Raw genomic sequence first — 14527 nt, 5'->3', positions numbered from 1 at the left:
CACCCTGGTCATTCTTTTATTCCTCACATAAGAGTAAAAAGCCTTGGGGTTTTCCTTGATCCGACCCGCCAAGGACTTCTCATGTCCCCTCCTAGCTCTCCTAAGCCCCTTTTTCAGCTCATTCCTTGCTAACTTGTAACCCTCAATCGAGCCATCTGAACCTTGTTTCCTCATCCCGACATAAGCTTCCCTCTTCCTTTTCACAAGACATTCCACCTCTTTTGTGAACCATGGTTCCCTCACTCGGCCATTTCCTCCCTGCCTGACAGGAACATACCTATCAAGGACATCCAGTATTTGTTCCTTGAAAAAATTCCACTTTTCATTAGTTCCTTTCTCTGACAGTTTCTGTTCCCAACTTATGCCCCCTAATTCTTGCCTAATCGCATCATAATTACCCCTCCCCCAATTGTAAACCTTGCCCTGCCGTACGGCCCTATCCCTCTCCATTGCAATAACAAAAGACACCGAATTGTGGTCACTATCTCCAAATTGCTCTCCCACAACCAAATCTAACACTTGGCCCGGTTCATTTCCCAGTACCAAATCCAATGTGGCCTCACCTCTAGTCGGCCCATCCACATATTGTGTCAGGAAACCCTCCCGCACACACTGCACAAAAACTGCCCCATCCAAACTATTTGACCTACAAAGGTTCCAATCAATATTTGGAAAGTTAAAGTCCCCCATGACAACTACCCTGTGACCCCCACACATATCCATAATCTGCTTAGCAATTTCTTCCTCCACATCTCTATTACTATTTGGGGGCCTATAGTAAACTCCTAGCAACGTGACCGCTCCTTTCCTATTTCTAACTTCAGCCCATATTACCTCAGTGTGCAGATCCCCCACGAAGTGCCTTTCCGCAGCCGTTAAACTATCCTTGATTAACAATGCCACTCCTCCACCTCTTTTACCAGCTTCCCTACACTTAGTGAAACATCTATACCCCGGAACGTCCAACAACCATTCCTGTCCTTGTTCTACCCACGTCTCCGTAATGGCCACAACATCGTAGTCCCAAGTACCAATCCACGCCCCAAGTTCATCTACCTTGTTCCGGATGCTCCTTGCATTGAAGTAGACACACTTCAACCCACCTTCCTGTCTACCAGTACCCATAGTTGTTCATATCTACTGGATTTACATATTGGTGGACTTTTACATAAAATGGCAAAGTATCAGGATCTGACCGAAAACTGGCGTGTTTCTCTCCAGAGAAGCAGGCAGGTTTTCTCTCCAGATCTACTGACACTTTGTCCAAAAAGAGCAGGGGAGTGTGTTTCACGATGTCATTTTAAGGGGTGGGGCCTAAAGTCGGCAGCAAAGCCGGCTCCACAAAGATGGCACCCGATCAGAGCAAAAATTAACCTTCCCCCGCCATAGAGGCACCAGAGTCTCACCCCATCAAAAAACAGTCATCGCTGGCAACTCCCCCACCGGCCCCATCATCACCAGCATCTCCTCATCCCGCACCCCCGATCATCACCAACATTTTCTCCCGTTCAGTGGACATTCTCACTCCCTGTTGGCCTATACTAAGAGGCAGTGCCCAGGCATGTCCCTCTTCCCAAGGGCTATACTCACCTTTACGCCCCCAGAGGGATCCCCACAACAGGTTCACATCTGGGTGAACCTTTTGTAAACCTTGCCAAAGTGACGTCGTGACGGCAATGTTTATAAAGATGGTGGGGGGGTTGAAAATGGGGTGGGCATTATATTGAAATGCATGCAAATACATTTAAAATAAGGCTCCTGCCTTTGTGGATGTGAACCTCATGATGTTACCGGCAAGGTGTGGGGAAAATTGCGAAACACTATCTCTCTGGAGAGATTTGCGTTTCCCAATTCCCTCTGGATTTTCAGCCTGCATCACCATTCTGTCTGACAACGAACGCGAGCTGAAAGTCACTCCCATTGTCTCTGTCTGCTGCAGCTCAATCAAAATCAAAACTCGAGATTAGATATGTTCAAATCTAGAGTCTGTGAGAATTCAATCAGTTCTAAGTACGATGGATAGTTAGTTACACTCGAACATACACAAAGGTCAGTCAGACATCCCCGGAGGGGGGGGGGGGGGGCGGTGATGGCGTGTTACTAAAGAGTGTCATCTAAATTGGCATTAATTGGATGGTCATGCATCCTCTTGTCAGTTTTTCTGTGACGATGGTCTTGATTTTCTATTATCAACAGCCTATTGTAAAGATATTTAATCTGGCAGCTAGTCATGATTTCCAGCTCTTTGTGCCTCGGTAAATTTCTGGAGGGTGGGACCATTAGTGTTGGAAACACTTTAGAGAGATGGCTTCAGTTATACAGTATAGGTGCGTGCCCATCCTTCTCATAGTTTATGCATACAAATTCTCAATTCTGAAGGTACCATTTGAAATGGGCATTCAGGGTTGCTCGGGAATTAGTTGTGACAGTAAATGATTTAAAGGAGTGAGATTTGAACATGGTTCCACTTCCTTGCACACATGTTACAATGCTGACAAATGAGTATGCTACTGTGGAGTGTTCAGAGAAACACTGACATTTCATCCTGTTGTTGACAAGTACTGGGTCAGTTGCTAGATTACTCTGGCAGTTGCCTGCAGACTTATTAATGTATTACTCTGGTTGAATCCAGTTTCATAGCTGTACTTGAACAGCTTGGCTAAAGGAGTAGGTCGTTCTAGTACACAGGTCTTCAGTATTTCAATTGTATTGCAAATATTTTAGTTCCTACTAGTGTTTCAGAAAGCAATTTGGGCGTTTCTTCAACAATGGGTGTGCACTTAGGCACTACCTTATTTAACTCTGTAGGCCAACCGTCAGTCTCATAGAATTGTCTGTCTTTCTGAGCATATGGGTGAATTGGTCACAAAAGTGTCTTGCCTTAACATGCCCTTCTTAAGGGGTGACGCTATTACCTCTTCCAAAAAAGGAATACTTTCCTGAGGATCAAATACTGTTTGAGAAAAGAATGACAAACTCTGTTAATTATTTCTTCAACCTACAATTTCCAACAATCATGCTTACTCCCAGCAAAAACTAATGACTGCTCTGTAATCATCTTTAGGACTTGATTATCCCAATGGCAATGGACTTCATATGCTGAAGCTTCTTTAATTGCAAAGACTGAAATCTCAGCTAGTTCACTACTTCCCATATCTATCTACATGCTACCTTGGTGATAAATAACAAGAGCTTGGTATTGCTTTAATGCATTGCTGCTCATTACCACTTCTCTACTAACAGTGTTAATAAATACTGGTGATTCAAGAGTTAATGAGATTGCTGGTACGCACTGTTCTTGTCCAACACTAGACTCACCCCATGTGCGAGTTATGTGTTGTCTTAGAATACTCTGTGCTCAGTCCTATTTGTGCAGCCCTTATACTACACCGCCAAGTCTTTCTCCAACGTAATTCAAGTTTGTTCTAGTTTACCGCATGGGCGAGACTTGCTGATTGTTCCCGCTGGGGGATCTTTTGGTTCTGCTGCCAGGAGCCCCAGCAGCGGAGCGTACGAACAACGAGAAACCTCCTGCTGCCGGCCAATGGCGGGCTGCCTCTGCTGCTGAAAAACACATGGTGGGGGGGAATGCACAAACCCACCCCATGTATTTACATCGCTATTATTACTTTATAATCCTTCCATTTCTCATTCACACCACTGTGGAGTGATAGGTTCTGTTGTTGCACGTAAACTCTGTTGATTTGGAGGGTTGTTCTGGCATTCAGATATCTTTTCCTTTTCTTTTTCCATTTCTTGGTATTGAACTGTGCTTTTCATGTCGGCAATTATGGCGATAGGTGGTTGTTTGTCCATCCTAAGAAACTTCTGGGATGGACAAACATTGGCCCGTAATAACTTTCGAGTCATAATGAGGAGGTACCCCAAGATGTGCTGGGGAAGCCCCCCTCCTCCTACTCCTATACCAAAGGTCCCCAGGTAAGAATTGCCTGGTAACTTCATACTGCCATTGAACGATTGCCCTATAATCAGAACTAACTAAAAGTACAATTAAAATCACACACCTTAGGTCGTTCTGACTGCCTTACAATAATAGTTACCCTGGAAAAGTTAGAAGAATTAAAACCACTTCTAACTCCTGATTAACTATGATACTAACTTCCTTACGAGACTCCTTCCATTCTACATTGACCCTCACCTCTCCATTGACCAAACATCTGATCCTGCTGAACTCCCATCCCTCTCACTGACCAGCTGAGACCCCCACTGACCACCATACATGCCCCTCCCACACCAACTGACCAACAACCACCCTGCACCCCCGCCCCCTCCTCCTCCATCCCCCGCAATTTTATCCACTTACCTTACAAATCTACCTGCTCCCTGGCTTGAAAGTGGTGGACTTTTAAACTTTCTGCTTTATGGAAGCTAGTGCTGTAAAAAAGGAGCATGGATCACTTGCCTCCAATCCGTCAAGGATGCATGGGAGAACCTTTGCCCTCTTATGTCTGGGTCTGTGCTGCCATGACCACTACCAGTTTCTGAATATGTAACCTTTAATCTAGATACTGTCTTTAACCATATCCCAAGCTTCCTCCACATGGTCCTCAATTCTAACCTATGGACTTGATTGTGTAGCATAACACTGTTATTAACTCTGGCCTCATCTGCTTAAGAAAAGTGCTCTTGAAAGGACCCTGCCGAACCTTGCTGCTGGTGTGGGAGGGGGGTATCCCTGTATTAAGCCATTGAACCCACATGATCCTCCCAAATGCTTTTCTAGCCCCTGCTTACAAGACCTCATCTTTTCATTAATAATTTTCTCAACACTTAACCTTCTAGGAACTGCATCTAATACTTTATCTACTGTTCTTTGATATAAATCACAATGAAGTCCATCTTAAATCCTGAATCACAAACTGCAAGAATTATTTTCCTGCAGTGCTTAATCCTCTAAATCTGGGTGTCGCAGCCTGAAATGCTGATACAGCGTATACAACATCATCAGACAAGTTCCTGACTTAATAGTCTCTATCTCATGAACTTGAGCTTGTAATGCATTAGTTGTCAAACATTTCAAAATCATCCTGTACCGCACTATTCCTCTGAGAGATTCATCCTCTATACAGCTACTGGAACGGGAGAAAAACTCTGTGGGCAGAATATTCCTTTTTTTTCAAAGCATTGTTTCAGGTGAGAAAAGTGGTGTGCAATCTGCCAGCTGCACTGCCGGCTATTGCTGCCATATTTTCAAACACTCTGAGGAAAAGAAATGCTGGTGATGGGTTCTATGCCATCAGTGCCCACCCTCTGTCAATGTTGGCTTTCCAGTGATCTAGGTATCATTTGTTTTGAGTGTCCTGATGTAACCAAACTAAAAATAAAAACAGAGATCCACCACAGACATGGAGACTCCCTCCCATGCACATGGGGGAGCCACACACACACACCGCCTCTCCCCCCCCCCCCCCCCCCCCCCGCCACCTTCATGGACACACGAAATTGCCCTGCCCAAGCACCTCCCCAAAGGAAGCTCCCCCCTCTTGGCACTGCCCCTATAGTGGGAAAGGTGCGGTGCTAAGGGGTCCCCTTTGCAGGCTGTACTTAACTGTGTGTCTGGCAGGTTCCCTTCGCCAAGTTCACGTTAGTCCAGACCTGCTGTAAACCTTGTGACGTGATGTTACATTGGCGGTAAGGAGATCTGAATGTGGGGGCACAATACAGCAGGGAAAAGCATTTAAATAGGGTTCTTATTGTTGCCCGGTGGGAACCCCATAACATCATTGGCAGGGGGCAGGGACAATTGTGTCGCAACGTCTTGCCAGCGAGAGTACCTTTTTTTTTTTGGCTCTCACGGGGTTTTGTGGCCCCTTCGCCATTTGTGCCCACAGCAAACAGGGGCGCAAAATCCTGGCTTGTATCTCCATTATCATCTAAATCTTCCAAATTGCTTGTCTTGTCACCTTGGAAACTTTGGGACTTAATAATCACCGCTGAAACTACTGGTTGTTGTTTTCCTAGTTTCTTTTTCAACTGCTCAATCTCTACATAGTCTCCGTGAGACCATTTGATCAACTCCTGGAGAGCCCTGCATGCATCCTTCAATTCCTCTATGAGACCAGTGTTTTCCTTCTAAGACCACTTCAACTACTTTACCCCCTGCAACTCATGCATAAAATTCCCTGCTTGTAAAATTGTCATTGTCTGATGCTGTAACACCGCTGACCGTTCTACTACATCCCTTTCTAAATTCTGCATCTGCTTTTTATAGCTTTTCATTCTCCTCTTCCACCCCTCTACTGTGCACTCCACTTTTTGCCTATTTAATTAACTGTAGAGACTGTCTGCTCTGATTTTTCCTTGGTCCTCCCGGTTCCTTGAATGAACTTTATTTTCGTCCTCTGAGGATATTTTACTCCCCTTTCTCCTCTGCTAATTTTTTCTAACTCTATTCTTTGATATTTTTTATCACTGCTCCCATTGCAATCACTATTGCTCCTATTATCCCTGTAGACTCATACATCTTAGCGAAGTCTAGCCACTAATCCAAATGTCTAAGTTTCTGAAATCTTATCATACCAAAATTATCCCTTTTATAGAAGGCTCGTGATTAGGCAATCAACTCAAGATCTGAAAACTCGGAAAAAGAAGTCCTTTTTATTCCTTGTTTGCCCTTGGAAAAGATTGCTCCTTCTTTCTCCCATCCTGTTGCGGTTGCTATAAACTGTAGGAGTTTGGACTCTAAACGCCAGAGTAAGAAAATTCTCATCAAGGAATAACCTTACTGACATGAAGGACAATCACTGATTTAGAATGCAAACTAACAAGGTTAATTGGACAATAAAGATTAGTACATATCATTTCATCATTCGAGGCATGATGCGAAACAAAAGTTCAACACCTGTCGGTCTCTCTTTCCTGTGCATCCTGGTCTCTTGACTCATGACATCCTTAGATTTTAGCTTAGCCAATCCCTTTGCACCTTTAAGACTTGAACTTTAGTGGCTCCTCATTTAATCCACAACATCCCAGGCTACCTTAATGGCTGAAGTTACACACTTGAAAGTTGTCTGCTGAATGCTCTCTCTCTCTCTTTTAAGGCAATTGCATTAACCCTGGCAATCCTGTCCAAACTGGATCCACTGGGTTCTTGCGGTAATCCCTCAGTCCATGACAAGGACCTGTCAGCTGACAATATGCAATGCTAATACTAATTTCCTAGCAAGTGCAGTACTCTTAATTTTGTGTTCTGACAATGTCCTCCAGCAAATGTCTCTGACGGTGCTAATGCAAAGACTTCAGTGATGCACCCCTATTTTTATATTCTTTTGCAGGTAACTTCATACTTGAATCAACACAACTAATTTCTAATCCTATATTTGCAACTCTTAACCAATGGGAAAGGAGCTCCTAGCTTCCCTGCAACAATCTAACGATAATTTGTACCCTTTAACCAGAGATCTTGTCCCCATTTGTCCAGCCAATTGGTTTTGCAGCTTTAGCTTCTATTTACTGTTAGGGCAGCATGGTGGCACAATGATTAGCATTGCTGCCTCAGAGCGTCAGGGATCTGGATTCAATTGCAGCCTTGGTGACTGTCTGTGTGGAGTTTGCATGTTCTTCCCATGTCTGCATGGGTTTCCACTGGATGCTCTGGTTTCCTTCCACAGTCCAACAATGTGCAGATTAGGTGGCTTGGCCATGGTAAATTGTACCTTGGTTTCTCAAGATGTGCAGCTTGAGAGGGATTAGCAGGGTAAATGCATGGGGATATGGGGGAAATGCTCTGCCAGAGAGTCAGTGCAAACTCGATGGGCCGAATGGCTTCCTTCTGCACAGTAGGGATGCTACGATTCTAAGCTCGACTTGCTGGAGCCCAAATACGCAAATGTGCCCAAGTTGTAACTTCAGTTCACTCTGTGTTCTTTCTTAAAGCTACGATACAATATTTGGCACTTAAAGTGATGCCAATTTTAATACTTTCTTAACAACATAACCCAACATTACATACAAATCAACACTTTTCACTACTGAAGTTATGTACCGTACAATTTGATAATATAATTACTCAAATGTGCCAATGACATGCAATCTAACAATAGAATTATAGAATGATACAAAATAGAAGGGGGCCATTCAGCTTAGCATGCTTGTTCTGGCTCTTTGGTAGAGCTTTCCACTGAGTCCCACTCCCCTGCTCTTTCCTCATAGCCCTATAATTTTTTTCCCCTTCAATCTCTACACTGTCAATCCAACTAATCATTAGGATAACCTATTTTAACAATTTTATGTTTTTATTTTAGATACTTCATCCTTTTTGGATACAATTTAATTTAATTTTGTTTAAAACATACAGCCTTTCCCACAATGTCTCAATGAGGATTGGCCCAGATTTGACTGAACTGCATCATAAACAGAAAACATGGAGAAGTCCACAAAGAGGCGGAGGAGATTTGGTGTCTTACAAAAAGAAACCACTTATAGTTTTTAAGCCAGCAGATTTCTAGCTGGTATGATTACCCAGAATAGTTACTGCTGCGGCATGTTTTTAAAATTGAAAAATAACCATTATATGCAACTCGTATTTGGAAAGGCCCAAGCTGAGTTTGAGTCCAGTAATCTTCAACTTTCTTTAGTTTTGTTTAATCCAAATCAATACTGAATGTTACAATTTTTGAAAATAATTGTGGCAGTAGTCTGCAGTAAATTGTTCACAAATGTCTCTGATCTCCATTTGGTCACAATACTGTTTGATTTGGTATATGTCTATTGCTGGTTTTAAATGCTATCAGAAGTACAAATAGGCAAAATCTTCTGGAGATACTTTTCAGTTATGCAATTAACCTGAAGAAAATGCTGACAATTTGAAATTATATTTGTGCTATTTGGCCCTAAACCAGAAAACATGGGATGGATTTTGTTTTGGTGCTTTTCTTTCCTGTCTGCACCTTTTTAGACATCAGATTGTTGCACGTCAAATTATCGCACTTCCATAGAACCATAGAATCGCTACAGTGCAAAAAGAGGTCATTCAGCCTACTGAGTCTGCACCAACTCTCTGAAAACACATCCTACCCAGGCCCTCCCCTCCTACTTTTTCCCATAACCCCATCCACGCAATTACCATGACTAATCCACATGAGTTACACATCTTTGTACATTAAGGGGCAATTTAGCATGGCTGATCCACCTAACCAGCACATCTTTGGACTGTGGGAGGAAACCGGAGCGCCCAGAGAAAACTCACGCAGTCATGGGGAGAACTTGCAAACTCCGCACAGTCACCCTAGACCAGAATCAGACCCGGTCCCTGGCATTCTGAGGCAGCAGTGCTAACCACTGTGCCATCGTGTCGCTCCATCCGGAGAGAAATATTTAGTGATTGGCTGAAATTAGAGAAATATGTTAACTTACACACACTAACTACAAGTGAAAATTGAGAAGGCTACAGAAATCTAGTAAACAAATTCTCCGTTTTTCATTCAAAGCTAAATTACTAAAATAATTTTGTGAAGTTGGCTGCTCAAGGTGGTGCTGAGAGTCATTTGAAATTATATTAAATGATGTCATTTGAATTTACCATCCACTTGAAAATATTATAACACAAAAAACATGAAAAAGCAAACCATTCCAAATGAATAGTTTATCCTCATGTATTTGACATGTGTCAAATTGACATGACACATTCAGTCTCCAGGAACAAAAAATACTTTTTATTTTTAAGATGAATAATTAAAAGCCTTCTTGCTGAATCTGAACTCTTACTGTCTCTTTATCTGCAGGTAGTGGTGACTATTACTGTAGTGGGAATGACTTGAGCAACTTCACTAATATTGGGGCAGAAGGATTAGAACAGAAGTCCAAGAATTCGGGAGAACTACTAAAGTGAGCAATGGGTGACTATTAAAATACACTGAAGGCATGGACAGTGATACCTCCGAGTCTGTCAGAAAACATATCAGAAGTGGATAAGATATTCAATGTCTATCGCAGTTTTCCACCAGACATATTAGAATAATTTTAAAAAACATATATATAAGCACTAAACTCTACTTTGTCATTGATATTAAGAAATATATTTGAGCATAGTAATAGCACGTAATTGTTTTCATTAAGCTTGATTATTGTAACATTTATCTAAGTATTTTTTCAATTGCTGAATTAACTGACTGATATGGTTTAATTTCCCTCCAACAGGAGATACATAAGCCATTACATTGATTTTCCAAAGCCATTGATTGGTGTAATTAATGGTCCTGCTGTTGGAGTGGCTGTCACTGTTTTAGGATTATTTGATGTGGTCTATTCCACTGATAAAGTGAGTCTTCTTATGTGCTCCCATCTGGTTGATCTTTTTAATATTTGCCAAAAATCTGCTCTTTTCTGCAGCAAACTGTTTTGAGGTAATAAATAATGCCAGTGTTGTGTGCGAATGTAATAAATCTGTGTTGTTTCGTAATGTTTCAATACAGGCCACATTCCATGCACCATTTAGTAAACTTGGTCAAAGTCCAGAAGGCTGCTCATCTTACACCTTCCCTAAGATGATGGGTACAAGCAAGGTATGGATAGCAAGTTTCACCACTGAGATTTCTTAACAAACCATACCAAACATACTGATAAAATTTACAGTATTGTATCCAGCATTATTGTTAATACATTTACTGATGCATAACTCTATTAAGCTTTCAAATAAACAAGTTCCAAAAAATGCATAAATCTACATAGTGCTTCTTGTTAATTTGATTTGTGCTGTTTCACATGAGCCATTTGATTAACTGTATGAGATGGGTACAGAAAAAATAGTGACACCCAAACTTTTATGAACATTAACAAATGAAGGTAAATGTACCCCAAAACATTGAAAGGGCGGCACAGTGTTTAGCACTGCTGCCTCACAGTGCCAGGGACCCGAGTTCAATTCCGGCTTGGGTGACTGTGGAGTTTGCATGTTCTCCCTGTGTCTGCATGAGTTTCTTCCGGGTGCTCCGGTTTCCTCCCACACTCCAAAGATGTGCAGGTTAGGTGAATTGCCCCTTAGTGTACCCGAACAGGTGCCAGAGTGTGGCGACTAGGGGATTTTCACAGTAACTTCATTGCAGTGTTAATGTCAGCATACTTGTGACTAATAAATAAATAAACTACTTTAATTAAAAACTCAGCTTTGTACATTTTTTTCATTATTTATTCTCAGGATGTTGGCAAGGCTGCATTTACTGCCTATCCATGCTTCTCTGTGAATGTTGTGACAGGACTTACTTGAAGCAATGGTGTTGCATTGCTAGGTTATTTCAGAGAGGACGACACAGCGTGAGGCTGAAGTTGCACATAAACCAAAGTGGAAAGGGATGACAGGATTCCTTCCCTGAATATATTAGTCAACCTCTTGGATTCTTCCTCAATTTGGCAGCTTTTCTGGCATTTTTGATTTGCTGAATTGTTTATAACTTGCCATGATGAAATTTGAATTTGAGATCTCTGTGTTGTTAGTCCAATGCCATAACTGCTAACTATTATTATGTCATTGTTAATATGAACACAATATGAAAAAGCTAACATCAAAGCAAAATATTACAGGTACTGGAAATCTGAAATAAAAGCAGAGAATAATGTTTAAAAAATCACCAGCTGAAAGAATAACTCTGTTTCAATCCTCGGATGCTGTCTGACTTGCTGAATATTTCCATCATTTTCTATTTTTAATACAATCAGAAAGGAATAACTCGATACTTTTGAAGCACTCTGTGATCTGCCCGAGCACTAAACCTTCTTTGCAATCCCTTGAAATCAGAGCACTAACATTTTGGTAACATGATTTAATGCCTTGCAAGATGTTCAGCTAAAAATTCCTTTTTAATTTTTAAAATGTAATGGCCACAGGTCAGGGTCAGGGTCAACATCTAGAATGTTGAAATCCACAAACTGCTTTAATGTCAATAAGGTAGGTAACCACAACTGCTGTTCCTTGTCTAGACATCATGAATGGGGGGGCCACCGAGAGCCACCTCCCTGCTCTTGCTGCCAACCCTCCTCCCCGCAACCCCTACCTGGCCCCAACCACCCGCCATCACTTACCAGTACCAGGGGCCGTGACGGTCTTCAACCTCAGGAAGGTGTCGTACCGGCAGCAGCCACTGCCTCTCCGGTGGTACTGCGGTTCAGTTGCAGCTTAGTGCAACGACTTCTGCTCCCAAGATCCTTGATCCCAGGGAAGGCCACCACTGGCCAGTAAAGCAACCGTGAGACACCTGATGCAGTAGACCTTCCGGAAAAGAGGCAGTAAAGGGCTCTCACTGGCTATCCAGCCAGTGGGTGAGACCTCTGTCACCTGCATCGAATCCAGTCATGGGAGTCATAAATGTAAGATGCAATATTATATCCAATAAGGAATTCAGGAGAAAGTTCTTTACCCAGAAAGTGGTTAGAATGTGGAACTTGGTAGCACATGAAGTGATTGAGGCAAACAGCACAGGACTTCTAGCGAGAGCCTAGACAAAGGACGGAATTGTTGCTCCAGGATCGGAAACTCGGTTGGGAAAATTCTCACCTCCACAAAACAGAGCTAGGACAAAGTATCTCAGAAGATGGGACTTTTGTTCTGAGGTGGCAGGGTTCTCTGGAAGTTGGGTCTGTTACCCCTGAAATGAGTACAGAAGCTGTTGACTGTGAAAGCAGGCTGGCCACAACGCTTGCCCTTGTGCTTTGGCACAGTATCCGAGCTTTTAAAAATAACAAAGCAAGACAGCCCTGAGCTGCGCACATTCCATATGTCTCATCCATGCCATCTCATGCCTCCTTATTCTTCTCCACTTACCCTCATTGCTCCTCATACCTAGCCTCCATACCAAGCTATGCCCTTCTACCCAACCCCCATGACTCTTTATAGCCTATATGCCTGCTTAAGCCCCTCTACCAAGCCCCATGGTTCTTTATAGCCCCTACTCCAACTCATGCCAATCCATGCTCTCGACCCATCACCCTTTGTCCTTACACCTACCATGACATTTTGACAGTTGACTCTCTGTTAATTTTGACACTTTTGAGAGTTCCAACGAGCTTGACACTTACGGTGTTTATGCTCTTTTTACATATATTCAGGTGCCTGAGGCACCTGACCTGTAAATTCTACCTTACCACTTCCAAAGGGCACCATACCTCTCCTAAAGGGTACCCCACTTCTCCAAAGGACTCTGTGAAGTTTAGACCTGCTCCTACCTACAGGTCTAATTTGTACATGTCATATTTCCCACTCCTGGTTAACGAAAGTCAGACATGACTGAAAGCAGTTTCTGTTTTTACATGGGAGCTGGCTTCCCGAAATGCACATGCAAATCCCAAACCAGATCCATTCCCACCCCAGTGAAAATGGTAGGTGCCATGTTTGGGGACAAGGCTTCAGCCTCTTCTGCCATTTTTTCAACAGAGACATTCACAATCGTTGTGAAAACCCAGGCCAAAGTGTTCAATTGTAGAAGAGGGGGCAACACCACCAAAGCACTTAAGTGGTGGTTAGATAAATACATAAGGGGAAAAGGAATTGAGGGATGTGTTGATATGATGAGATTAAATAAAATGGAATGAGGTTCATGTGAAACATAAACAACAGCATAGACCTGTTGGGCCTGTTTCTGTGCTGTAAAATTGTGTCAAGAAAAAATTCCTATTCTGATGGTTTGATTGAAACATTTCTAATGGTAACAAGTAGTTGTAAACCAGCCTTTTGTGACAAATGTATATTTCATTCCAAGGTGACAACACTCCAGAGCCCGGTAATGATTTTCTGGTGGCTCTCGGAGATGCAAATTATAATTTTGAATCTTCCACAATGTAAAGTACAGATATCAAGTAGTAAGCAGAAGCTTTGAAAGTAATTTACAAATTCAAGTAATTTTGTGTGAATCACGGTAACATATGTTGAAATTTTGAGCTCATTAATTGAATTAATGTCATACTTTACTTATAGGTTTTCTGTTGTTCTATGAATACTCAATCCGAAGCAATCTCTTATTATGGGAGTAGTAAATTCTATCTTATTTTGTTTCCTTCATCCCATTAGGCCAATGAAGTTCTCTTGTTCAACAAGAAATTAACAGCAGCTCAAGCTTGTGAACTGGGACTGGTGACTGAGGTATTCCCTGACAGTACGTTCCAGAAAGAGGTTTGGAAAAGATTGCATGCTTATGCAAAACTACCTAAAAATGTACGTAAACATTTTTGTTAAAATATTTTAAATAAAACTTTTCATATTGGTATCAATATGTATTTTATGCTTGGATTGTATGCTCACTCCAACTAGTACAAACAAATAAATATTATGGCTACGAGAGCAGGTCAGAGGCTCTGAAACCTGCGGCGACTAACTCACTTCCTGACGCAGAAGGCAGGAGTGTGAAAGAATACTCTCCACTTGCGTGGATGAGTGCAGCTCCAACAACACTCGAAGCTTGACACCATCCAGGACAAAGCAACCTGATTGATTGGCATCCCATCCACAAACATCCAGTTCCTCCACCACCGTCACACAGTGACAGCCGTGTGTACCATCTACAAGATGCACTGCTGGAAC

At 42.3% G+C, this 14527-nt stretch overlaps 1 protein-coding gene across 1 annotated transcript in view; it reads left to right on the top strand.

Moving 5' to 3' along the window:
* eci2 (enoyl-CoA delta isomerase 2) overlaps window positions 1-14527 on the top strand; it is a 95056-nt gene that overhangs the window by 75980 nt on the left and 4549 nt on the right. The window contains exons 6-9 of the mRNA XM_078199089.1: window positions 9744-9846; window positions 10159-10279; window positions 10434-10523; window positions 14018-14161. Coding sequence (XP_078055215.1) covers window positions 9744-9846; window positions 10159-10279; window positions 10434-10523; window positions 14018-14161 — 458 coding nt within the window. The remainder of the gene's footprint in view (window positions 1-9743; window positions 9847-10158; window positions 10280-10433; window positions 10524-14017; window positions 14162-14527) is intronic.

This window comes from Mustelus asterias, chromosome 2 (assembly GCF_964213995.1).
Source record: "Mustelus asterias chromosome 2, sMusAst1.hap1.1, whole genome shotgun sequence".
Taxonomy (NCBI): domain Eukaryota; kingdom Metazoa; phylum Chordata; class Chondrichthyes; order Carcharhiniformes; family Triakidae; genus Mustelus; species Mustelus asterias.
Note: the sequence above shows the minus strand (reverse complement) of the source record. Positions and strands in the feature narration are given on the sequence as shown.